Source organism: Vulpes vulpes, chromosome 13 (genome assembly GCF_048418805.1).
Source record: "Vulpes vulpes isolate BD-2025 chromosome 13, VulVul3, whole genome shotgun sequence".
Classification (NCBI taxonomy): domain Eukaryota; kingdom Metazoa; phylum Chordata; class Mammalia; order Carnivora; family Canidae; genus Vulpes; species Vulpes vulpes.
In genome coordinates, this window is record NC_132792.1 from 22,086,198 (window position 1) to 22,113,943 (window position 27,746).

At 36.4% G+C, this 27,746-nt stretch overlaps 1 protein-coding gene across 7 annotated transcripts in view; it reads left to right on the plus strand.

Annotated features, from left to right (window-relative positions):
- TRPS1 (transcriptional repressor GATA binding 1) overlaps nucleotides 1-24,166 on the plus strand; it is a 252,976-nt gene extending 228,810 nt beyond the window's left edge. For all 7 annotated transcript variants that reach the window (XM_072734031.1, XM_072734027.1, XM_072734028.1 and 4 more), the window contains 2 exons: nucleotides 18,199-18,321; nucleotides 21,354-24,166. In XM_072734031.1, the coding sequence (XP_072590132.1) occupies nucleotides 18,199-18,321; nucleotides 21,354-22,415 (1,185 nt within the window). In that variant the 3' untranslated portion in view covers nucleotides 22,416-24,166. The remainder of the gene's footprint in view (nucleotides 1-18,198; nucleotides 18,322-21,353) is intronic.
- The last annotated feature ends 3,580 nt before the right edge of the window (nucleotides 24,167-27,746 follow it).

The window sequence follows — 27,746 nt, forward strand, 5'->3', positions numbered from 1 at the left end:
TTGAGAGAGAGAGAGAGAGAGAGAGAGAGCACACAAGCCAGGGGAGGGGCAGAGGGAGGAGCAGACTCCCTACTGAGCAGGGAGCCTGGTGTGGGGCTTTATCCCAAGGCCCTGAAATCATGATCTGAGCTGAAGGCAGATGCTTAACCTACTAAGCTACCCAGTTGCCCCAAAAATCTGCATAAGATGACCAGGTAGTTTATAACTCACATTAGAGAAACTACTATAGACCTAATAAACTAATCCAGGCATTCCATCCTACATCCCATCTAGCCATAGGAGGACAGGCACATGACTTGAGTTAGGCCAACAAGGCCCTACTTGAGGACATCATGTTGAGTTATCAAGAAGGAGGACTCAGTGTTTCCCCCCACAGTTGTTCAATTGAATATATGATGCTATGTGTCCTGCAGCCATATTTCCATCCAAAGAGAAGGTATATGAGTGAAACTATAGTTAGTGTAGAGGGAACATATTCCAGTGGGTGAGAAATTATGCTCTCATGGTATCATTTGAATCTTGATAAAACTGTGCCTAAAGTCAGTGTTTCCTAGTTTTTCAGTTGCAGGTCAGATGATTTATCCTCATATTGATCTAGTTTGCGTTGTATTTTCTGCCACAAGCAACTGAAAGAAACTAAAAGTTACAGTGGTAAGTAATGACCGAGAGTACATTCAAGTCCTTCCACCTACCTGCGTGAGTTCCTTAGCCGCATGCGTGTGAGTATGTGTGAGAGTGTATGCGTGTGCGTGTGTGTTTCACATTTCTCGTTACAGCATTTAGAAGCAGAGGAATCATAAAAATCTTAGTATTTAGACATGTCTACGTTCTTGCATCATTCTCTTAATTGCTTCATGTATATTTACCTTACCTCCCCTCAAAATTATAAACACTTCAAAGGCACTGAACTTTCCTTACATGAGGTGATAATTTAAAGTAATAAGACGTTTATAAATAAACATACCAGAACTTATTACCAAGTGAGTGTAGACTTTCAAAACCACCACCTGAGGAAGCTGCCAATTTATTCAGGTTTTGCTGACTTTGGAAAGAACATTGTTGTAAGTCTTTAGAATAATGATCAACACCAGTTTCTGAGCCATGAGATCACGCCAGCGATCTGTTAGTTGTATCTAGCTTTTACTCAGAATGACACTACTGTAACTAACACTCAACCTAGTGAGCCCCCTTCAATTCTGACTGGCTAGCCTTCAGCCGTGAGATCCACCTGAGTCCCGGCTGCTCCCTGAGCACTCTCCTGGGAGCTACACCACCCAGCAGTGACGGGGTAGCTCCTGACCTCCTACAGGGCCCTGAACTCTCCTCCTGCACCACAGCCAGCACTGGTCCTGCCTTCTATCAGCAACTGTCCACACCCTGCTGGTTGGTCATGTTGGGTACAACCAACATGGTTACTCTGAATACATTTTGCTTTCTTTCAGAAATGATATCTGGCCTCCAGGAAAGTAGATTGTCTATCACTGAGAGAATCAATATAATGAATATTACGAACATATAACTCTGAGAAACTTTGGAGGAAGTGTAAGTTTAGACTCAGAGGCCTTGTCATCTTTCTATAATAGCAAGTGATTAACAATTGTATTTAAAAATTATGGATGAATAACCTGTAATCGATAAGTAAGTAAGAGTATGTTTCTTGTGCTCTTCAGTGTGTTTCTAGTGACTTGAGGTTTTGATTCTGTGGGAAGCAGATAATTTTCATCTCTGTTCCTGAAAAAGGAGAAGAGGCAGTTTATAGAGCAGTGAATTCCTAAGGGAGAAAATCCTTCCTTTATTGATTAAATATCAGGCATTTAGGTTGTAAGTTTTTTCCTTTCCTGTCTGCTATTTCGGCAAGCCAAGAAGATTTCAACAGGTAATAAACATTCAAAGAAATAAAGGGGTGGAGAAGGCTGTGCATTGGTTGCTAAGGAAAATCTAAATCAACTTAGAAGGAAGCTAAAGGAAACCAATGTTTATGGCTTGGACGAAAATGAATTTTAATTGCAGTTCTAATGGAAAATTATACCAGTATTGCCAAGTTAAAAATTATGTATTTATCTAATAATAAAAGCAAGTCCAATCATTTAAGCTAGGAGCTGAAAAATATGTTTTTCAAAATAAGGATTTTTGTAGATGTATGACTATTAAAGCAAAACCTCTCTGCTAATGTTCTGGGATTACATTACAATAGCGTATTGCATAGTAAAATAAGTAAAAGAATGGAACACCTCATAGAAGTTCCTCTGTCGTAAGTGAATAGCCTTCAGAGTTTACTTTGAAATATGGATTTCAGAACTAGAAGACCGAATGTTTTAAAAATGTTATTGTATCTCAGACTACCAATATTACATTCCCCATCACAGGTTTGTCTAAAACTGTTTAAATAAAAAACCATCTAGAATCACTCATGTGAAATATGTATACACACACGCACACACACACACAAAGGCGAGTGTGAATATATATCTCCTGGGTTAATTACTGTGCTGTGTATGGACATTATGATGCTCAAGTATTATCAGCAATAGAAGACTTAGTGTGATACAATAATCATTTTTAAATAATCCTAAATCTACTCAAGTTGAAATGATTCTGACAGCAGGAGCTTTAAACAGCTGCCCTGAGCAAAATAGACACTACTTTCTTTTAAAGTTGAAAAAGAGAAAGGTAACAATTATCCCCGAGACACTGGAAACACGGTTGTCTGATTTTCTTTTCCCCCAAATGCCCTCACTTCTTTTAAAAATAACACTGTGCTTGAGTTGTGTTAGATAGTGGTCAACCTATCAGCAGCAGTGATCAGAAAAACAGATAACTAATAAATTAAAAATATAATTGAAATTAAGAATAGCTTCATATAGGCTTTTAGTTCTGTGCTATAATTTATTATCTGTCTGAAGTACTTACAGAATTTTAAGTCCAGCTGCCATGTGGAGCCAGGGTAGGAAAACATCACTTAAGCCTAAGAAGCTATGCAAGATTAAACTCGATAAGGAATTGAGTAAGGGTAGAAGCTCTGATGATTAGATATTATGTTGTTCTCCCTTCCTACTTCATCTATAGATCCAGTATGGCTTTTTATCAAGAGGCTTCTGAGTAAGACCAGTATTCCAGTTACATCAAACTATTTATTTAGTTACTGTATTAAATATTATCTATCTGGAGGTATTTTTAGCATAGATTAAAATTCCCAGTGTGCCTGCAAGTTATTTGCCCTGTAAGAAATTTTGAAAACTTTTCCCCTGAAATTGTCTAACTTAATCTCGATTTATATTGAGTTTTTAAAAGTAAAATTCTGGAAAGAGCCTCACTAACCAGACTTGAAACATACTGCAATTTGCAACGAGCACATAATGGCATCCACTCAATGGTAGGGGTTGAAGATGAGAAATTCAAATGAATTTCTTCTCCATTTTAATAATCATGCCCCCTATGTTAATGAACTCAATTCATAGTGATTATTTTCAAATTCTCTCTACATCGTTTCTCTAACTGACCACAAATGTTTGTAATACTTCAGTGTTCTCTGAGTTTCAAAATGACTCGCTCAGATAGGAACTCATATTATTTTTCCATTTCTGATCCTTCCCTCCCCCCACAGTTACCAAAGAATACTCATGTTTTAGTAAATCAGCCTATTTTCATGCTTAAAAAAAAAGTCAAGTTCAAGAAAGAATAGCACAGCTGTTCAAGATGTCATATCTTATAAAACAAATCTATTAGGAGGGTCAAATTCTGGAAGGGGTCAAGTTAATGGTATAAGTGGAATAATTTGGTCATTTTCTGAAATTTGTAAACCTACAAACATAAAAGCCCTGCATTAGATCGGCTAATTAGCTAAACCTCTGCTAATGGTGATTTTCTTCTTCTTTAAAAGTTAGGACTTTTATGTTTAAGGCTCTCTATTACTCTTTACTTTTTTTTTTTTTTTTTGGTACATGTGAATTGCTTTGAATTTTAGTCTGGTATCAATCAGTCTGTAATGTTTATTTTTGAATTATTGCCTTCATTTGGGATGAGTTCCAAAGAAGATGACTATTTCCATTTTTATTTTGCCAAAGACATATACACATGGGCACACTAAGTGTGTGTGTGTGTGTGTGTGTGTATATATATATATATATAAAATGAGTGAAATAAAATATTGGAAAATAGACAGAAAAAGAGGTATGACTTAAGTCAAATCTAACTATTTAACCTGTCCTTCAGAAAGTACACAATTTTTGGCACATGTAATATCTGCAAATGTTGTTTAATCATACATAAATTATTCATTCTTCATAAAATGCTACCTGCTTATTTCTTAAGTTTCATTGATTCTGTCATTATACTTTTTATATCTACTTTTCCATCAGAGAAATTTACTTTCTAGTCAGATATAACCCTTTATTGGGGAAAGAAGTGTAACTTTTTTGTTTTTTTTTTTTAAAGTAAACCCTTTAAAATACGAGATTATCCCTTCTGAGCTTTTTAAATTATTAAGGAGGACCTAGAAGTCACTTTTTTAAAAGGAAACATGCATGCATAGGTGCTTATACATATTGTAAGTGTATGTTTTGTTTATGTGCATGTGTATATATATATATACATAAAATAGAAGATGTCACATTCCAAGTAGTTGCTTATTGGATATAAGCTTATAGCCAGCACCCAAATTAATTGAGAGGTTTCTAAATCTTTATCTGTATAAATCTAAGTGGGTCAACTTTATATAGTCTGTGGATTAAATATCCATTGCTATATTTTGTGTGATTGCCGTATATGAAAAGAAGAAAACTAGCTAGACTGAGTAATATTCATAAAGGAACTTGGCCTACCTAGCATTCCTTTATGTTGTAGAAAATTCCAAAGGATCCTGATTCCTTCCCCAAATTTCTACTTGTGTTTTAGGATGAGACATGTATCTTCGACAGACTCATGAATCTTATGAAAGCAAATAAGTCACTACCAAACTGGTTTTATTTATGTAATGAAATCCTAAAAGGTCTCTTTAGGGCCACAATCAAAAAACAAACAAACAAAAAACAGAAGAGAGAGGGGGAAAGAGTAGAGAGATGTTCATATTTTTAAATGCATAATTGATGTGATAAATTTTAAAACAGTCACATGCAGGAGTTTTAGGATCACTGTTCCTATTTTTTCATGTTGTAAAAATAGAATAAATAAGAGCTTCTTTGTATGACTTTTATACATATGTGCATAAATATGTAACTATAGATAATTGAATGATATATGTGTATATACATGCCAAAATCTTATTCAGTAGTTTCTAAAATCTAATATCTATTGAGACTCAGTATCTTCTGAAACCAAGAGAGAAAGGAAGAATTTAACGCTCATTGAATTCTTGATATATGTCAAGCGTAGCATTCAGTGTTCTCCCATATACAATTATATTTATGTTAATTGAGTGTGTATGTGAATTAAGAGAGCTGTAACAGAGTAATAAAAACAAATCACGAGCTATTGATGTCTTATTTTCCACTATTAAAAGCAATATTAGGCTGACATTTAAGACACTCTCCTAGGTGTACCCTGTTGCTTCATTTCCCTTTTGGTCTTTTGTACATATAGTTAATTATATTTCTTCTCCAGTCTCCAGGAAACTCATGGGATTTTTTTTCTCTTTAATTTAACAAAACATTGGTTTTTAGCCCTTTATAATATATAATATTGTTTTAATGAATATAATATATAATATTGTTTTAATGAAAATAAAAGCAACTAGCAACACCTCACTACATGTCAGTGCTGAAATATTGCACTGGATTCATTTCTATATGTATGTATATTCATTGTGTGTGTGTATATATATGTATATATACATTCATATATATATATATAAATACACACATCAACATATGCCATTTCTCCTAGTTTCTCCTAGTTTCTCCTAGTGAGTAATCCTAGAAGATTACTCAGAAGCTCAAGCAAAGTCCATTTCTTTTCCCTCCTGTCATATAATATATAGTCTAAATATGATACATAACTTACTAATTTTATTTTGCATTTCACAAAAGTGAAACTGTTTTTAATCTAAGTCCTATTTTTGTAATGATGACTACCATATATATTTCATGAGTAAAGCTTCACTTAAAGTATAATCTGCTGATCATGGCATGCATATATGTATACACAAACATATTTTCAGCGCAATGTCTGTTTATTGAAATTAACAGAATCCTGTCTTCTGACAGAGGTCAGTTCAATTAAGCTGTCATTAATAAATGCCTACTATGTGCAATACACTGATAATGCAAAGATTAAAAGAAAAATAGACCCTTTCTTTAATAGCCCCAGTCCCCTGGGAGTGACTTGCATCTGTAAATAATTGGAATCCAGCACTCTATCTGCTGTACCTAAATGCTGAGAAAGCAGAGCCATTTGATGATTTAAGACAATTCAGTATATGAGAAACTAAGGCAGAATTGGCATTCTGATGTTCCAAAGCTAAGCTTACACACTGACAGCAAAATACCTCTTATGAGGAAGAGTAGTTTTGATATATTTGGGGTAAGTTTGTAAATGTGGAATAGCACAGGAAAACAGCTAAACCATTTGTTGGATCTCTGGGGTTTTTGTCGTATGTTTTTAATTTCAGCTTTTCTATGAATCTGTTTTTGAAATATTTTTAAGAACTTGGTAGTTGGTGGTGTTTTCTTTTTCTTTTCTTTTTTTTTTTTTAAATTCGTATTACTCCACAATACGGAGAAATATTTCTTGTAGGCAAATAACCTTAAAAAATTGATTTGGGGGCAGCCTCAGTGGCCCAACAGTTTAGCATCACCTTCGGCCCAGGGTGTGATCCTGGAGACCCGGGATCAAGTCTCACGTTGGACTCCCTGTGAGGAACCTGCTTCTCTCTCTGCCTGTGTCTCTGCCTCTCTCTCTCTCTCTCTCTCTCTCTCTCTCTCATGAATAAATAAATAAAATCTTAAAAAAAATTGATTTGGGGTCATTTCTTGCTTTAATATGTTTCTATCTTCTGCAAAGATTCTGAACAGTTTAATAATGTTTGTCTAGGGAAAAAATAATGCTACCAGAAAAATCATAAACATGAGGCAGGGGAAAATAAAGTTTTAGAAAAGTTAGTTGCTGTGTTTCATTTTCAAAGCCCCTCTCAGGAAATAAAATCTCACTCACCAGGAGTTTTGTGTCTCAGGATGTGCTGCCAGGCCTCAGTATTGGTTTCCTGATACTCTGCTCGATGTACAGAATGTCACAGTATGAAATGATTTTAACTGTTCCTGTTGGGAGGAGTGACTGAGGGGTCGTCTCGAGAGTGCTTGATGCGATGAGGTAGTTCTTGCTTTGGTATGTGATACAGTGTGATTAACAAACTCCAGATCACACAGAGAACCGGGTCCGAGTCGGGTTATTAAGTGCAGTTCGCTACTCAAGACGATGTATTGCCTTGCTCTGATATGGTAGTACTGGAGGGAAGAAAAAAAAGATATATATATATATATATATAAACACAGACAATCATGGCTTTCTTCTTGAGCAGCTGCAGCCAGTCCCACTAATGGACGTGCAAAAGCAGAAAGTGGCAGCACAAGGTATGTGTTCGTTTTTACAGATGGTACTGCAGACAAGTTGGTAATGGAAAAGGAAGTCGTGTACGTGAGCTATTTGAATGTGTGTGGGGGGGTGCGACATGGGGACAGCCTATTACAGTACTTTCCTGTGTAATTAATTGACTGTGTGAGTTACTGAAGAAGCAGTTTTCCCATGAAAGATTTCAGTGATTACGAAATTACATCATTATTGTTAAGGAAATTCATAATCTCAACTTGTCTTTTTAAAATCAATGTTATTAAAACTTTGAAAATCAGCTTAGATTTCCCTGTCTGCACCGGGCTTCTATAAATGAAATTATCTGCTCCAGTTTGGTTTTACCCATACCAATAACAGAATTCTCATTTGAAGATACATCTTCGATTAGAACAATGACATAACCTAGTAAGCACTTACTTCAACCGTCAGAGAGGTGTATTTAAGTACCTATGATTTTATGTATCCCAAGGAAATACAAAACTGAGTAAAAATGAGAATATTTTAAAAGAATTATTTATAGATTCAAAAGTTGAATGAAGTTCAGGTTTGTTTTTCTCACTTTTTTTGTATTTAAGTCCTAGAGGACCAAATAGTACAAGAAGTATTCCCAAGATAGTATTTCAAGTATTTAGTCCAAATCGTGTATTTAGTATCACAGTCTCTTGTTGACACACATTTGCGGATTTTTAACGTGGCTCGTAATTGTTTTGAACTTCAGTATATTTAACTGTATTTCCATAATTTGTATGCTGTTCAGTGGAAATAAGCAGCAATTACCATCCTTCTGCTGAGCAGACTACATGCTATGTTTTAACATCTGATCTGTACTATATCCTCTCAACTTGATAGCCTCTAAAAAGTGTTTAGAGTTAAGAATATTTTGGTCTTAGGTGTGCTGTGATGAAATGGAAACTATATCACACAAGAAAAGTATCAGTCAACTCCCTAGGTTGATGAAGAACCTATACTTTTATATGTAATGAGGGGAAATATTTAAGGGGAAATAATTATAAATATTTTTATATTATCCAAATCCGAGAAATTTATTAAAATAACCTCATCTTTCAGAATTGGCAGCATTTTATGTTGAATAGTGATGATACCACACATTGCAAAAGGTCTCTGCCAGGGAACATACAAGTATATAAAGTAAATCTAGTAAATTGTTATCTGAACATATGTGTTTACAGAACTTGTCAAAACCCCAGCATCATTTTTCCTGCCCCATCTCTAGCCAAGACTAATGCAAAAACAGGGATTCTTGTTCACAGCTGCCCTCCCATGTGACTGGCATTAGGAGCTAAGTCAATGGTATGGACTAATTTCTGCTTTTAAGCAGAGGCATACTTTACATCCTTTTTTTTTTTTTTCTTTTTTGAAATGGCAGGATTAAAACACATGTACTGCACCCATTCCCCCTCCCCACCACTACCTCTCCATCAGCCAAATGTTGTGTTCCTCTGGCTATGACTGTATCTATCAACCTCAAAACAGATCGTTGCCATATCTGATCAAGTATGAGTCATTTCTTTTTGGTATCTCAAAACTTGCATAATTTCAATCAGCTGTTATAGGGTGGTTTGAAGAGATAAGCGTTCTTCAAAGCCAAGCTACGGTGAAATATTTTTGGTAAAAATTCCCCAATCACCTCTTTAGTACTGGTGCATGAAACATCGTTTAGAACTGTGGCTCTCAAGTGAGGGAGACTTGGGTTTGTATCTTAACCCTACTATTCAGCAGCTGAAAAACATTGTTAGGCCTCAGTTCTCATCTGTAAAATGGAGGGTAGAAGAACAGTAACAACAACAATAATAATAATACCTGTCTCTTAGGATCGTTTTAAGGAGGTCAGATAATGAAACGAAGCCTCTAACATGATATCCTACACATAGTTAAGTCTTGAGAAATATTAGGTGTATGATGTGATTATTAAGGAAGCCATTAAAGGGAGTCAAGCAAGAGAATTCTATCAGATACTGATGCAGAAATGATTTCTAGAACATTGTCCTGTGTTTTTATCTAGACTTAGAGACTAGGATGTACTTTTTGACACTAGCTAAATCAAAGAACCATTCTTAGTCTTTTCACCTCATCAGTGAAAGTGGGAGAATAAGAGTATCTGATAATTCATTTTGATCCAAACCAGGATATTTAATAGTAGGAGTTTTCAACCTTCAGATCGGTGGACATTCAGGTCCATACCAAATGCTCGGATACATTTTGTGAAGGTCATTCTTTCGAACAGCCCGAAGTTATTTGTAAAACATTTTACTTACTTTTTTCTGGGGAGAGTGTTATAGATTTTATCAAAAGAATTGTTAGGAACCAGTGAAGAACCATTGATATATATATGTGAATGCCATGAGGATGGAAACTTTATGGACCAATTATTAGCTGTTAGCTAATTTGAAAAGATTTTTTTTAATTTTTTTTTAATTTTGAAAAGATTTTATTTTATTTTTTAAAGTAATCTTTACACCCAGCATGGCCTCAAACTTAGATCCCAGAGATCAAGAATCGTATGCTCTACCAACTGAGCCAGCCAGGCATGCCATTGAAAAAGAATTCCTGATTATCATTTGGTATTTTCTGTTTCTTCTAAAATAGCCATCATCATCACTATCATTATCTATTATAAATGCATCCCTACATAGATAATATATAAATTAACTCTTTGGGTTTTTCTTTAAGTGTACAGAAGCTGAACCCTTTGGACTTTTTCTACAACCGGTTCTTCTTTATCGTTATCACTTAAGATTTTTATTTTTTATAATGTAAGTAATGTCCATAATAAATGTGTTTACAAAATATATCATTACGTAAAATATGCAATAAATTTATTAAAACAGAATCAAGTATAGGGGTGCCTGTGTGGCTCAGTCTATTAAGCATCTACCTTGGGCTCAGGTCATGATCTCAGGGTCCTGGGATTGAGCCCTGCATCGGGCTCCCTGCTCAGTGGAGAGCTTGCTTCCCCCTCTCTTCCTGCTTGTTCTCTCTCTCTCTCTCTCTCTCTCTCTCTCTTTCTCTCTCTCCCTGTCAAATAAATAAATAAAATCTTAAAAAAAAGCATCAACTATATTCCCATGCTGAAGCTTTCTTAAGAGGTGCTAAAATTGGTTAACTGTGCCTCCAGAAAGCCTTTTTTCTTCCTTTTCAGTGTCAGGTGTTGGCACTGGCATGGAAGAAAGTCCCTGTGGAGAAAGCCTCCAATGATTGTTGTAGCTGAAGGTGAAAATGGATCCATGGTGGCAGAAATAGAAGCAGTGAAAGACTTGAGTAGTTCTTTTGACAATAATGACTTTCACGTGGAATGAAAAAAGACAGTGCAGACATAAATTTTCAACCATAGTTTTAGCTGTCTAAATACATATTGCTGTAAAGGCAGAACCTTATTATAGAAACAGTGTGGGTAGAACTCCAAAGATTTGGGTTTTTCTAGTCCTAGTTCTTTATGTAATTTGGCATGACCCTGGATATTTGGCTTGCTCATTTACCAAATATGGAGTAAGTCAAAGAATGGAGATGGAGTCCTCAGACCTATGTAATGGGTTCTATATGTGTGTGACAAATTTCTAAATTCTGCAGATTTGAAGAAACAATATGAGTAATTTGAAGTATGGGATATATGTCTCAAAATCTTAATTTTTCTGCTATCCCACTTCCATAGTCACCAAGTACATCTCAGGAAAAATGGAGCTAATATGTTTGGCACAGTAGCATTTCCTGATATCTGGGGCAACTTCCACAGGGTGATGCGTCAATGCAGTAAGTCTTGGGCACATTCATACCTGGGTACAGTGTATGATTACTAGAGTATGCATTGCCTCATGTCCTGGAGCAGAGGTAGTTCCACTGCTCCTAGCCAGGGATGTCAGCTTTGTTTACACTAGTCTCCATTATCATTGCTGATGTGTCGAGGAAGTGAATTTAATAAGCAGGGTAAACAGGTTTTGTTTCCAAATTCTGAGGTAGGAGATCATAAGATGGGTGCTTGGCTGAACCTTGCAGAGTCTCTTCAGTGTTCTGGCAAGAAATCTGAGGGCAAAGAGGGCTGTTTTAAATCAGGCAGAGACTTGCTGTGCAGCCCATTTCAACTGCACTGTTCTTCACAATTCTATTTGGAACAAAAGTCAGCCAAGATATTGGTAACTTGCTTTGTGTTGGCAGCATTCTTTCCCTGCTCTTGCTAAAATATCAGATATCTTGTGCTTTGGGTAAAATTCTGGCTATTAATTTAAAGATGGTTGTAGCAAGCCACCATCTATTTTTTAAGTGGTTTTAGGTGCTACTTTCTATGCATTCTGTAGGATCTACTGATATGTGTACTCAACAGCTGATTAATCCTTGCTTGGGGGGGTGGGGATTAGAAGGGAGAGGGGGCCTTCTGTGTCACTCGGTGGTAATAGCAGTGATAATGACTAAAATAGTAAGCATTTATTTATTCATAATTATAGAATCTCAATCCACTACATGATTGTATTAAACACATTATTTAACTCAACTTTTTTAGTAGTCAATCAGGCAGTGTTATTGATTATTATACTATTATTATAGGACATTATTATTTATGGGATAATAAACAAGCATCAACTTGTTTCTGAAATGATGAGACTATTACTACCCACTTTGTTAAAGGAACACAGAGAGTAAGCTCTTCAATCATTAGGTAACTTTCAGCCTTTAAATGAGATTTATTGGGGCACCTAGCTGGCTCAGTTGGTGGAGCATGCAACTCTTGATCCTGAGGTGGTGAGTTCAAGCCCCACATTGGGTGTGGAGATTACTTAAAAATATAAAATCTAAATAAATAAGTAAATAAATGAGATTTATTGATATATTTTGGTTTCTTCAGAAATGTCCACATAATTTGCATGAATTAAACTCTCAGTGTTTATGAACATCTCAACTTGTGTCCCATTAACTCCACATTTAGTATGTTTCTGGCACATTCTACTGGAAGCCCAGAGAGATTACAGACCATGTTTGTCATATACATCATTGTAACCCCATTTTGTAACACGGTGCCAGGCACATGCTAGATATTCAGTAATTATTCCATTCCCAGAACCAAACTGAGTTAAATTTACCATTGAAATTTTATTACTACAAAACTGTACCAGAAATTTCTATCATAGCTATTTGTACGTGTCCCTAAAATGGAGTTTGCAAAGATTATTGATATAATCAAATAAACACAGAAATTATTTGAAGAGTTAAAAAATATTTGAGGTATATCTGTACTAACAGCATGTATATCAAGTTTCAGATTGATTTTAAATGTCTAAGATATAAAACCATAAAAAATGAGAGTAAATACTCCACCTATCAAAGCTTATTATGTAATTACATGGTTTCAGTGTAGTTCTCATACATGAAACACCAATATAAAGGATCATTTCTGCACAAGTTCCTTTTCCAATGGAGACTTTAATATCTTGGAAATAAATAACCCATGTATTTATTTCTAAATGTTAAACCACTTGAATGAATAATTCAATCAAATTTATTTCTTATTAATCAAATGAAATCAATTCTTTGTTAATGAAATTTGAAAACCTTAAAATGTTTGGTTTTGGCTGATTTTTAAATAATATAAGCAATAGAAACAGCTAAACCAATTTTAAAACTTTTTTTTTTTATTTTGTTTTCTTAAGACACATCTGAGCTCACCAGTACATGTGCCGAGGCTCAACCCACTGATCTGTAATGGACTAAAGAATTAAACCCCCTACAAGCAAAATTTGAACCAGAAGCTTTCAGAAAAATGTAATGATAGTGATACCATACAGTGGTTAGCCATGAACCTAAATTACATTTTTTGTTTGTTTGGTCTGTTATTTTAGTCATTATACCTCTTGGTGCACTTCAAAGCAGGAAAAAAAAAATATATGTTGGATTTAAAGTGTATTTGTATTAAAGATAGGTATGTCTTTTTCTATTTCCAGTCCTAACATGGATGATTGTCCAAATTCATCACCTAAATTGTTGTTGTGAAAATCAGCATTGTGGTCATAATACATTTGAAATATGGAAAGGAAACAAGTGATCCCGAAGAATTCTCAGTAATTATCACTGAAAAGTACTTGCTAGTTGTTGGCTGGCTTCAGAAGTTCTTGCAGTTAACTGTTTCTATCACCATCCTTCCTTTTTCACACAGGAAATTATCAGCCAACAGAAATTATGTAGAGGCAACCCAAATGTAACCTAAAAGTTTCTAGGCAAGCTATAAAACTTGAAGCTTAAAAAAAAAAAATCAGTTCTTTGAATTGTTGCTTCTGGAATTTTTTCCTTAGAAATTTTCATTTTCTTGTAGATTTGGTTTGGAACCCACCTTCCTTCCCTCTTTCCTTTAGTTAAGCCCACAGGGAAGCAGAAGGTCAGAGAATGTGGTGGCTCTGTGGCTTCAGATATACAAGTGTATAACCTTTGTTCAGCTTGAGGGTAGGGTAAGAATGGTGCTAAATATACCCCTCAGGTACACGAGTGGTGTCATCCCCTAGCTAAGCATTCCTCTCAGGTACTTTCCAGAAGTGACCTTACCTGTGTGACTCAGTTCTCCTCTCTCCTGTATGATGTCATGGAGGTATAAAATATTATTAACTCTTAAACAGCTTGGGGGCACCTCGGTGGCTCAGTTGCTTAAGCACTGGACTCTTGGTTTCAGCTCAGGTCATGATCTCAGGGTAGTAGGATCAAGCCCCATGTCTGGTTCCCTGCTCAGCACAGAGTCTGCTTCAGTTTCTCTCTCTCCTTCTCCCTCTGCCTCTCCTCTGTCTGTCTCTCTCTCTCTCTCTCAAATAAATAAATAATAATTTTTTTAAAAAAAAAACAGCTTGCAGAAAAGGAGAAGTAATCTTATTTAAACATAGACACATACAGAACCATGGAGAACGTATGACCATAATGATGTGTGTCAGGGGAAAATGGAGCCGTGTTCTTAGTACTTGATTTTGTATCCTCAGGACCTACCAAGTACCTGGCTTCAACTGTTCCTCAAAAATAAGCGTGAAATATAGAAGTGGAAAATGAATTCTCTTGATTTTCTTTCCTACAACATCATTAGTCATCTCTGCCCAACTGGAAGTAAATTTGTCAATCCAAATGTGTGACATTTAAAAGGAATATTTTTTAAATGCTTTTTTTTTTCAAAAATAGGAGTGACTATTAATGATAAAAAAAAATAGCAAGTTAGATTCTTTTCTTTTACTTCCAGTAGATTATTTTCAACCTTATTAATGTTTAGTGTCTCAAGACAGAGCACTGTCCTAGGTACCTGTTTCTTAGAGTATTTGATAACTATTAGGAGTCATGATATCTGTCCTTAACAAACACAGTATAAAGGAGAATGACAAAATATTTTAAAACTCTGTCATGCATGATAAACTATGAATTAAAGTCTTCAGTGCCTTTCTTTCTCTTTAACAAGGCCAAGCTTGTTTTTTAAAAAGTGGGGCAAGGGAGACTTCTGTTCTGCCTGCCTTCGGCAGTAGCCCTACACTCTCTACACTTGATTGGGCTAAGGATGTTGATAACTTAAAAAGATGCTTTATTGTGTCCAGCCAGATTACATTACACACAGACCAGGTCAGGGCTGTCATCTGTGTTGTAGGTGAGAGCGATGTGGCGCAGTTATGCTTCCGTGGTCTCACAGCCAAGGATACTGCCCACTGTGCCACCTTCTCTGCTGCTTGCAGAAATTCCAAGTGCGCCGAAACTAAGGTGGTACAGTGCTTAACCAAAGTGATAAATGTGTTTAGATGGGAGTTAACTTAATATGTGAAATATTTCTCACCTCCCTCCTACTTTCCACCCCCACAGAAGTACACTCCTATTGAATCCTAGGTGTGAACACCTAGATATTTCACTCTGACTCAACTTTCCATTCTCATATTTGATAAGATTGACACAAATGAAATACATTTGATAATATCCAACTGTATGTCTTGAGCATCTCTAGAACGTTCAGTAAGTAGATTAAGGAGATGAAAACAAAACTAACCAAGTATTTTTCTCTTACAAAAGAAAATAATTGAATCCCTTTGATAAATAACTAACTTACTGAGTGTTTACTACATCCCCGGCACTGTTTTAATTGCATCCACTTGCCCATACACTACAGCAGCTCACACTCTAAAGATGGGGAAATTGAAGCTTTGAGAGGTTAAGTAACTTGCCTAAAGTTGCACCTGGCAAAAGACAGAGACATGTTTTGAATACAAGTAGTCTGACTCCTAAATCTGATTATTAACCTCCATGCTCTACTGACTCTGAGTAAATGAATCCAGAGTACCCCTGATGTCTTTAAAATAAGATATAGTTTTCCTAAAATATACCTCTTTAGTGGAACATAAGTGCTGCTTAAAGCAAGATATGCCTGTGGAAACCAGTGCTATAATTTTAGGACTTTCCCTCTAACTAATGAAGGGCATTTTCTTTGCAAGAGAATTAAGCACAAAATTGTGCAAGGATTGAAACGCTCTCAGAAACCAGGATTACACCCACTTTGGCATGCTGTGTCAAGCACCCAGGGCAGAAGTAAAGAAAAGCAGGCTGGAGTGAATGGTTACAGATTCAAATTTGAGCCTCAGCCATATATGTGGGTTAGTTTCCAAATGGACATTTACATTGCCTTTATGTGGATCAAGTTGGTGTTTATTTGCCAAACGTGTTATTTAGATCTAGGAAAAAGATGGCGCGGCCCCAGGGAAATTGCACAATTATAACCTAAGTAGGCTCCCCAGCTAACTTCAGATAAAGGGGGCCCCAGAGTGTTTGATAAACATAGCATCTAATAGTTCATTGATTTTTTTCGGGGGGGGGGAGCAGTCTTTTGCAGTAGGTCCCAGTTGGGACTTGTGGACTGACACCCAGCCTTTGCGGTTGCTCTCACCGTGATGCATTCCTGGTCCTGACTTGGGTGGAGAGGGAGAAAAAGGGGAGCCAGAGATTATCTTTGTGAAAAATCTAGCTTTTATTACATCACCTAAAGTAGCACAACCTGCTACACTAATGAAATCGTGTTCTTGGTTGAAAAGGGCAATTGTTAGCCTGACTTTGTGCGCACTAAAAACATTCCCCCAATCTTGTTAAATTATTGCTCTCATTTCAGATTTTTATGGCTGTGCAGCTTACCAGCCCTCATTTCTTTACGTTTCATTCATTTTCCTTGTATTGATGATTAATGGAGGATGTCGAATGTTAGAGTGAGCAGGCATCAGCAATTGCAAGATCATAATTAGTTTAGCTGACGAGGGCCTCTGATAGCACTTGCATCTGGATGGAAAAATTACCCTATAGGGAACTGGCTGCTCACCAGGTCTTTTTAGTGATACATTGTGAAACACCCGATGAATCAAATGCCCTTTCAATGCCAAGAAAGTGTTCCAGTCTTGAAGCCAAAATTATGTCTGCAGAAAGCTTTCCATTTGAAATGTATCAGAGTACAATTATAACCATTGTATTTTCTTGGCAGGGATACCACTCGTCTACAGTATGGACTCAAGTTAAATAAATTGCCTAAATTTTATGAATCCCTGAAATTTTGACTTACGGTATTTGTAATTTTAAATTTATAATAAAATTGGGTTCCAGCAACATTTTTTCCACTCTTTATCTAACGTGCATATTTTATCATTAAAGGCTTTGCTTCCTAGAGAAAAGAGAGTGAAGTTGCAATTCAGGCTGTCTTTTTTTTTTTTTTTTTTTTTTTTTCAGCAAGAGCATTTCATTTCCTGCCTGTTAGTATTTGCGCCTACAAACACAGCCTGACTTTTGTTTCAATGAGTTTAATGGAATCATTACTTGATAGCAAGAATGGAACAAGCAATACTAATTATCTACTTTTAAATATTCTTAGAGTATTTTTGAATCTGGTGATTACAGAATTCAGCCCACTAAAATCAATTTGTATTCGGAAATGCTTGTGATTTCCAAGTCTGAGGCAAATAAAATAAATAGCCATTGATGGGACTGGCTTGTCTGGCTTCAGCAGGCACCTCATAAGGGTTCTCAGTAATACTGTACTTTGAGTTGGCACAAGTTTTGACTGGTCCCCTCAGCTTTGGGAAATAGAGGGTGTTCTCTTTCGAAGTTTACAATTGCAACCCAAAAAGTAGAATTGAGTGTGTGACATCCTCTTAATACTTGTGTTACATGAATGACATCCCAAAAGACACAAATCAGGTTTAATTTTAAATGGTTTCCATACTGCATTTATTCCACGCTTGACTATATTTCTAAAGCTCAGGTAGCCTGTGCTCCCCCCTTTCTAAAGTATATTAAACATATTGCCACGTTCTGTCTTGTGACTTTTGTTTTGACACTTTTAAAAGGTATATTTTAGGGTTCAGCATTTAGGAGCCATCATTAAAGGCACAAAACCCAAAGTTCAAAAAGTTAAAGCTGTTTCTGTGAAAAGCCTTTGGTGTTGCACACACCTCATCCATCACTGTAGGGTTAATTATAATGAAAATCAGTGGTGCCTATTAAACACAATTGAACCTGACCTCATTATGGGCAGTGTGGTTTTATACTGTCATTGTTGCTAGTCTAAAGACAAAACTCCTGGGTTGATTTGGTCTAACTCCACTGATCATGTGACTCACCTCTGACCTTGTGTTTTTTTCCCTGTTTCAGAGGCGAAGAGGCTCGGGTGTTTTTTGTGCCAATTGCTTGACCACAAAGACCTCTCTCTGGCGAAAGAATGCAAATGGCGGATATGTATGCAACGCGTGTGGCCTCTACCAGAAGCTTCACTCGGTAAGAGCTTGTTAGACTGTTTGAGGAAAAGCTTTATAAAGCAGCCTGGTCTGTGGTGTGATGTGTACCATTCCCTGGCTTGCAGTGCCTGCTCCCGCAGAGTTTAATAGAGTCACTTTGAGAGCACCTGTGATTTATGGTGAAGTGGCCTTAGATGTTAAGGGGAGATATATTTGAGATCATTAGTAATGCATTATGCTTCTTTTGATATAAAAGAAGAAAATGATTGATTTCTGAGAACTTCCCATAACAGATAGTCAAATTAATGGTTATCAGAATTTGGTGAAATTAATTTAGGCAGAAAGGAGAAACCTTAAAAGTTCAAACACCCATAAGAAGGGTTTTAAAAAGAGGACTCTCCTATTTCACATAAAATACAGGGCAGGTAAAGAATGCTTATTTTCACATTGACTTCAGAATTTGCAATGTCCTCTTGGCTGCTTTGGGTGCTAGAAGTCAGGCATAGTCAGAAGAGTGGGTCTGAACTAGGACCTAAGAATGCCAGGTTCTTCAGTTCTTCAGATGGATATATTCGAGTGAGGTATCTGAGGGCCCGAAAGGCACCCACCCAGTAGAGTAAGGTGCGAAAGTGACTTCTCCAGCTGACTTTTTAACTGTCCAGCTGAATTCTTTCTGTGACTCACTGAGGTACTTCCAGAACATCCTATGATAAAGTTTAAGCTCCCAAATTCCCCCCATCTACATATTAACTTGACTTCCTGGAGGATTTTTTTTTTTTTTTTTTTTTTAGTTTAGGAAGTTTATCTGCTGACAAGAACTGCCTTAAAAATAGGAATACCCCACTTAGTAAACAGAAATCCATTTCCCTCTGCCTTTTTCGTTTTGTTTGGCATTTTCCCATAGCTCTTAGTACAGCCAATGAATAAATTACAGCTACAGGGAATACAGTTTTAGACAAAACGTCCTCATAAACAGACCATTGGAAGCACTCTTTAAAAAACGCATGCTGCCAACAATACTAATTGGTGGTAAACTGTAAAGCTTTAGTTATTGCATGTAGCTAGCAGAAAGATTCTCCCCTCCATACCGCATCACCTTCCTTTTGCTTCACCTTCACCATTTTAGCACAGCAATAAGCTTTCATTTAATGAGTATGACATTAATGATTTTAATTGAATTCTGGCCAACCAGAGGCCAAGAATTAATTAAACTACTGCTCTTCCAGGTTATGATAATTTAACAACTATGATATAAAGTAAACTCTTTCTTTTACAATTATTTTAATATTCATCTCTCCAGAGGCAAGCTGTTGTTCAGTTCTGAGTTTCTTTACATCGTAAATTTAAATACATAAAGGTTATGCTCACATGTCAAAGACTGTCACAAAAGTTACAAAAGTTTTAAAAGGGTATTAATTCAAATTTTAGGTTTCCTGATAGATAGGTATCAAACACTGCATATTTTCATAATACAAATATGAGCTTTTTATAAACCTGAGCACTCTGAGCAAAATAAATGAATGTGGCATATCCAAGGGATGTGGCATTTTCATTCTGAAACCAATAATTGATTTGTCAATGACAAGTGTGTTATCTTTCTTGCCTTCAGAATGCCTCTGTGACAATAGAAACATCCCAAGAAGAATTTATGTTATGTTTTTTTTTAAGGTCTAAAAGGTACTCTCTTGCATTAAAGTGCATTTTTCTAGGAATAATTCACAAATTACATATTATATATGTGTATGTATGTATAAAAATACTTATTTCATTCTTTGTAGAAATTATTTGCTGATTTCAGTAATCTTTTAGAAGACTCAGGTTTTAGCTCACTTAAAGATTTTCCTAAATTTTAATCTGTAAATTTGCATTAATTTATTAAACTTATTCTTTTGGTCTTATAAATCAAAGTTAGAGTTTTAACTGCAAGTAAAGTTTCTAGGATAGTCCTATCTATGGACTTTAGTCATATAATACAAATGCTTATTGAACATGTACATAAATACCAATCATACAGTGCCTAATCTGAAAAAAAACCAAACTGAGTAAAAGTCAGCAGTCAGCATTTAATCAAAGTGCAGAGTAGAATGGTGTATCAGGTATTTGGACCAAAGCTACAGAAGAATTTAGTTTTTCAGCAGAAAACAAATGCCTCACCTGTTAACAAGTAAAATTTTCCATAGTGATTATATAAAATCCTATTAAACAAGTGAAAGAAAAGTAAAAGGTTAAAAAAAAAAAATAGTTTGCCACTGGTAGGGCTTTGATTACCTAATCTATTTCCTCATGATTCTATTCATTTGTCTTTGATTACTTATGCCCTGATATTTAGTACTTTATATTCACATTTGCCATTATTTAGAAGAATGCACGTAGTCGTCAGCTCGGGCTACCATTACAAACTACCATAGACTGGGTGGCTTGGACAGCAGAATATATTTTCACACGGTTCTAGAGACTGGAGGTCTGAGGTCAGAGTACCAGGGTGGCCGGGTTCTGGTTGGAGAGCTCTTTTCCTGGCTTGGGAAAGTCCTCCTTCTCTCTGTGTCCTCATCTAACCTTACTTGTCTCCTAAAGACCAGATCTCCAGATCCAGGCACACTGTGAGGTAGAGCTTCAACACACGGATGAATCTATAGCGATGTACAGTTTTGCCACTGTTGTCATTAAAACCTATCTCCTCGGTTCCTATATTAACTAGTGCATGACTCAGAAGTTGAGAAATAGTTCAGAAAAATCATGTTTCTTCAAGTAACTTTCTACACAGTTTTATCACTAAATGATGCAATTCCAAAATCTATTGAGTTTGGAAAAGCTGTTTTTAAGTAGATTAAAGTTTTCAGTCCTCCCTGCAAAGTTGGACATGATTTAATTAGGCTAAAATAGTGTGCTTTGGTTCCTGCCTCTGATCCTGCTTAAGGCAGAAGGAGGAGATTTAGTAAATCTATAACATAAAGTCTACCCTTGCTTTGAACTTAAGTGTGGTTCATATTTGCGAGGAAATGTTAATGCATTTTAATGTCTTTTTTCACGTCTCCCTTTTATGTATTGTGTGTGTGTGTGTGTTCTCTGCAGACTCCCAGGCCTTTAAACATCATTAAACAAAACAACGGTGAGCAGATCATTAGGAGAAGGACAAGAAAGCGCCTTAACCCAGAGGCACTTCAGACTGAGCAGCTCAACAAACAGCAGAGAGGGGGCAGTGAGGAGCAGGTCAACGGAAGCCCCTTAGAGAGGAGGTCAGAAGATCATTTAACTGAAGGTCACCAGAGAGAAATTCCGCTCCCTAGCCTGAGTAAATACGAAGCCCAGGGTTCATTGACTAAAAGCCATTCTGCTCAGCAGCCAGTCCTGGTCAGCCAAACTCTGGATATTCACAAAAGGATGCAACCTTTGCACATTCAGATAAAAAGTCCTCAGGAAAGTACTGGAGACCCAGGAAATAGTTCATCCGTGTCAGAAGGCAAAGGAAGTTCTGAGAGAGGCAGTCCCATAGAAAAGTATATGAGACCTGCGAAACACCCAAATTATTCACCACCAGGCAGCCCTATTGAAAAGTACCAGTACCCTCTTTTCGGACTTCCCTTTGTACATAATGACTTCCAGAGTGAAGCTGATTGGCTGCGGTTCTGGAGTAAATATAAGCTCTCTGTTCCTGGGAATCCGCACTACTTGAGTCACGTGCCTGGCCTACCAAATCCTTGCCAAAACTATGTGCCTTATCCCACCTTCAATCTGCCTCCTCATTTTTCAGCTGTTGGATCAGACAATGACATTCCTCTAGATTTGGCGATCAAGCATTCCAGACCTGGGCCAACTGCAAACGGTGCCTCCAAGGAGAAACCGAAGGCACCGTCAAATGTAAAAAGTGAAGGTCCCTTGAATGTAGTAAAAACAGAGAAAGTTGATAGAAGTACTCAAGATGAACTTTCAACAAAATGTGTGCACTGTGGCATTGTCTTTCTGGATGAAGTGATGTATGCTTTGCATATGAGTTGCCATGGTGACAGTGGACCTTTCCAGTGCAGCATATGCCAGCATCTTTGCACGGACAAATATGACTTCACAACTCATATCCAGAGGGGCCTGCATAGGAACAATGCACAAGTGGAAAAAAATGGAAAACCTAAAGAGTAAAACCTTAGCACTTAGCACAATTAAATAGAAATAGGTTTTCTTGATGGGAATTCAATAGCTTGTAATGTCTTATGAAGACCTATTAAAAAATACTTCATAGAGCCTGCCTTATCCAACATGAAATTCCCTTCTTTTATTCTTTCTTTTGATGAGTAGGTTACCAAGATTAAAAAGTGAGACAAATGGTCAGTGAGAAGAAAAATAAAAATGGAAGATGGTAAATAGTCATGTTTTAGAACCTAGTAAGTCAAAAAACCATCTTGGCGAATGTGTACTGTGGAAATGGTCCATAAGAAGTATCACCAGACTCTAATTATTATGTTTGTAAAGGAAGAGATCAAAACTATCTAGAATTTGAAAGGGTTTACATACTATGATACTAATGCAGTATTGGGCTGGCCATTGGACCATCTGTTCATAAACCCATAAGTTGTTGCCTAAATGTAGAAGTATCTGGAACTCTTAGGCAGATGAGGAGAAGTCCAGTCTCCAGGGCAGTGAAACAAAAATAGCACCTCTTACATCAGTCTCCTCTCATTGACCATGTTTCTGACTTAGACCTAGAAAGGCGAGCTGTGGTTAGGCTTGGTGAGAGAGCCCAAGGAAAGTGACAGATGGTGGCACAATGATTTTGGCCAGCCCTGCCTGTACATACACATGCACACCCTCTCTGATATTTTTGTCCTTTAGATGTTCAGATACTCCGTTCAAAAGTAGTCCTTTTGTTTGCAATTTAGGTTCGTTTTGTCCAAATATATATATATGCATTTTTAAAAACAGTGTCCTCAGTGCTTACATAGTCTTTTTTTTTTAAGCCAGAATATTTTTCTCGTATGTGATGAAGCAGTTTGGATTTGTTTTTTAAGCCTCCTCTTGGTCACCAATCAATCTCACTTGGCACGTTATAACTAAAGGGATCCCCCCTCCATTCAAAAGGTTAGATGGATACAAAAGTCCAGACCATGGGCTTCATTTGTTTAGAATACATGGTATTTCTCCACAAGGTAACCTGCTGTATTATTTATTTTCTTTTGGTTAAATGTAACTTCCAAACTTTGTGGCCAGGCAGCGTCTAAGGTTACGTCACCACAGACTGACACTTGGTATATGTACCAGTCACTCCCTTCATTAGATTTATACAGGTTTCATTACGTAGCATTAAATAGGATTCTTCGAAGTATATCTTCATAGTACTTTTAATACTTAAGGCTTTGTAAAACTATCCATGAAGGGAAAGCTCCTCAGCATAACTGCTCAGGGAAATAGGGCTACATAACTGAACATTAAGTAATTGGTTAAAGGTGCTGGTAGTCGAGCCCCAATGCTTGCTACGAGGATGTATGTACAAGGACTGACTTTAATAATTTGCATTATATTGTCCCAACCAGTAGTTTATTTTTTGCCACGGAGATGTAGAAGATATTACAAGCTACTGGATGCACTGTCAGATTAACTTATTTCATTAAAGAAGTTGGGAGAACAAATAGGAGAAAAAAACTTATTTTTCTAGTAAATATTAATGTATTACATTTCAAATAATGGTGCCTGACATATTGAATAATTATTTTCTACAGTGTACGTATGCAACAAAGATATTCCATCATGCATTAGAGTCAGTTCTGGCTCTGCCTAGCTGTTTACATTTGCAAATGTAGCAAACAAGGTAATGAAGCAACTATTTCTATTGCGGTAGATACCTTTTTTGTGTGTGTGTGTGTGCATTAAAGTTGTAAACGGTAACATGAAACAAATGGAAGTTCTTGATATAACGGTATGGAAAACAAGAAGGAAATGAAAATATTTTTATGCCTACTTAGGAAAAAAAAGGGTAGCACTATTCATTCCAAGTACTTTTTTTTTTTTAATTTTTAAGCTCTTAACTCACATTGTTATGCTTAAAATGATAAACATATATCCTCTTTTTATTGCTTTGTCTATGTTTCGGATGAAACATTTCAGAAATTATTTTGATAAGCGCTGCCGGCCCCCGCAGCACTGGTGTTTTTATTGCGTTCTGTAGCCGTGTTTGCACTCAGTTTTACAGAATTCCCAGTTGCTTTGTATCGTTTTGTTGTGTTTGGGTTTTGTTTCTTTTTTCCCAGTGCCAGGTCTTTGTTCCTTAAAGTTGGATGGCAGGTAGAGTTCAAGCAGTTTGTGACTGTCGTAGTGAATGAAGTTAAAATGTCTTTCTGATGTGTTGTCATTTCCATTCTTGCATTTTTGTTTTCATGTAAAAAAAAAAACCAGAAAAAAAAACAAAAAAAAAAAAAACAAAAACAAAAAAAAGGGAGAGAAAGAGAGAAAAAAAGAAATCAGGACTAAGCCTTCAGCTTCAGTTTCATTTTTAAAGGGCCCTATTCTGATCTCACCTGTCTAGCTCTAATATTCACATCAGCTGAAATAAAGAGGTGGCTTGAGGAGCTCTGACATGCAAATTACGTGATGCTAACTTATCTTTCTTAGGAATTTTGATGAATGCATCTCAAAATGTACAGGCAGACTTGAGAGGTGGCCATTATAAAGATCTTAAAAAGAGAGGAGATTTCCCAAACAACAAAACATTTTTTCATTTTCTTAGTAGAAAGACTAGTAACCAAGTGCACTGTGGCAATCCTTAAGCAACATTATATGTGAACTGCTCAAATCAGCAAAATACCAGAAGTTTGGTTAACTTGGGCAATATTACAGGTATGACTTTTTGGGCAAAACTATTCCATAAACAATTTCTCCAGTGTGTCAGATACAAATAGGTTGTTCATTTTTGGCATGTATTCCTTTTTATTTTTAATCTGATTTTTGTTTTCTCAGACAGATGTAGTAGTAATGATTAGCATTGGAAAATACATATCACTATTCTTGGAATATTTATGGTCAGTCTGCTTTCAGTAGAATATTCTTGATAACATTGACACGATAGATCTTATTCCATATTCCTTTATTATTGATTATTTTATTCTCATTTTTGCTTTCATTTATATGTATTTTGATGGAGAAGAGGTTGGGCTTTTAAAAAATAAGAAAAGTTATTGTAACACTAAAATACCCCTTATTTTTTGACTTCTGAAAGCCTTTGTTCCATCTCTCAAAATATAAAAATGGTTGGTTGTTATTTTTATTTGGTTTATACAGTTTCCAAATGATTTTGCCTTAAATTGTGATTTTAAGTGAGCTATTTAGGTACTTAGCATTTTTTTAAAGAACCTTCAAAATGATTTAGGAATTTCCCCGTCTTGGAAAAGGCTTCCCCTATGATGAAAACTATATGCCAGCTAAAATTATATACCATTGAAAAACTGTAAGTCTTTTGAAATTACTTGTCTCTATTCCAAATCAAGCTTTGGGTCAAACTTTAGGTCAGGACCAGCTTATGCATTCATTCTGCCTTTTCTTACTCTTTCTTTCTTCCTCTCTCACCTATATATTCATACTGTTGTTTGGGATAGAAAAATCATAATGAGCCAGCCCACCGAGCCAGCCCACCTTGGAAGGATGTGGATTAAGAGACACTACAGGACTCTAAGTGAATGAGAAAAGGATGGAGCTCTAAACCTTAACATGTTAACTCTGTAGTTCAAAAGGAAAAGAGTGTGCCCATTCTTTCTACATGACATATTGAGATGTTCTTTTAAAAAATCAACTTTTAAGATAGTGATGTTTTGTTCTAAACTGTTCTCTTTTAGTAAAGGTAGATTTTAGAAAACAAGCATGGGGATTCTTTTCTAAGGTAATATTAATGAGAAGAAGAAAAAAAAGTGATTATCTTTAACAGCTCTTTGTTGAAGCCTGTGGTAGCACATTATGTTTATGATTGCACATGTGCACATAATCTATTATGATCCAATGCAAATACAGCTCCAAAAATATTAAATGTATATATATTTTAAAATGCCTGAGGATATACATTTTCTTAATAAATTGAAGAGTATCAATACTGCTATTAAAATAATTATTAGCCTTCTGCTGTGTGGCTGCAAAACATCACAAGGTGACCTGTCTTGAGACCTCTGAACTGCCTGCCTGTTTAGTTAGTGAACATTAATGCGATTCCAAGTGGGGATATCTGTCATCCAGTGGTGGAAGCATGGAGTGTAGAGCCTGGTGGTCAGCTCCTGTGCTGTATGCCAGCCTTTTCCCTAAAGTTTACATGGGCTCACAGTCCTTGGGTTGAGGGTCATGCCAAAAAAAAAAAAAAAAAAATGCAAGGCGTCTTTGGTAAGGAAGTAGGTGAGAGGTTGCTGGCTGTCCCTAGATCACAGGAGAAAATGCTGGATTTGAAATTCAACCAGAATATGAAACTAAATATGCTAACCAAAGGTAGGTACCATTAGGTGGAATTCAATCAGTAGGCAGCTGTAAATGAGAAGAGGATAGAAAGACATGCATTGGGACTTTGAAAGGATATGTTATTTTCCCAAAGAAAAACTTGGCCAAGGGCAGAAGGATGGCTTCTCTAGAGAACACTTCCTTTTGGTTTTCCATTACTGTTTCGTAGACCGCTGATTCACACATTTCTGATAGTAGTGCAATTGTTTAGAAATTGTCCACAAATATTTGCAGTAATTAGGACCTCTGGAAGACACTAGGGCAGAAGTGTGTGAAGTCAGGGATGAAGAGAATGTGAAATTCAACATTGATCCACACATGGAAACTGGATAATGTCTGCTCATGTGTTGTTCTCTTAAAAGGAAAGGTAGAGCTGTAAGCTTCACGCCATCCTACACCAGAGAAAAGCAAGAGTAACTTTACATGGAAGTAACATTTAGCCTTCAGCAGAGAAGATGGTCCTTCAAGACCCATAAGTCCCAAAACTGGATCCTGGTTATACCCCTGGTTGTTTTTCATTTTAACCTGCAGCAAATCACTTTTTCTTTTCGTTCCTCAGGTTCCTCACCTGTAAAATGGAAAAAAAATATATTAATAATAATAATATTAATAATAATAATAATAATGGTAATGTAGTACTTGTTTTGTAAAGCACTTTGAGATCCTTGGTTGAAGGGCACCATAGGAGTGCCAAGTATTATTATATGGCCAAGGGGCTTTATTTAAATTCTCAGTTCCCAAGGGCCAAGAAAGGTTGGGGTCATTTTTGTTAAAGATGAGCTGTAAATATCATACTAGACAGCCTATAGTGTTGACTATGAAGAGGCAAAACTATTACAAGGCTGATAAAACGATAGTTTCTTAATGGCTACCAACAAGGCAAATATCACAGTAAGAAATGCCAAATTCCTTAGGGTGGACTATTTGACAACGTGGTTAATTGGGGGGTGGGATGGGGTTGGGAAACATCTCAAAATGCCAATGTAAAATTAACTTACAGCAATATTC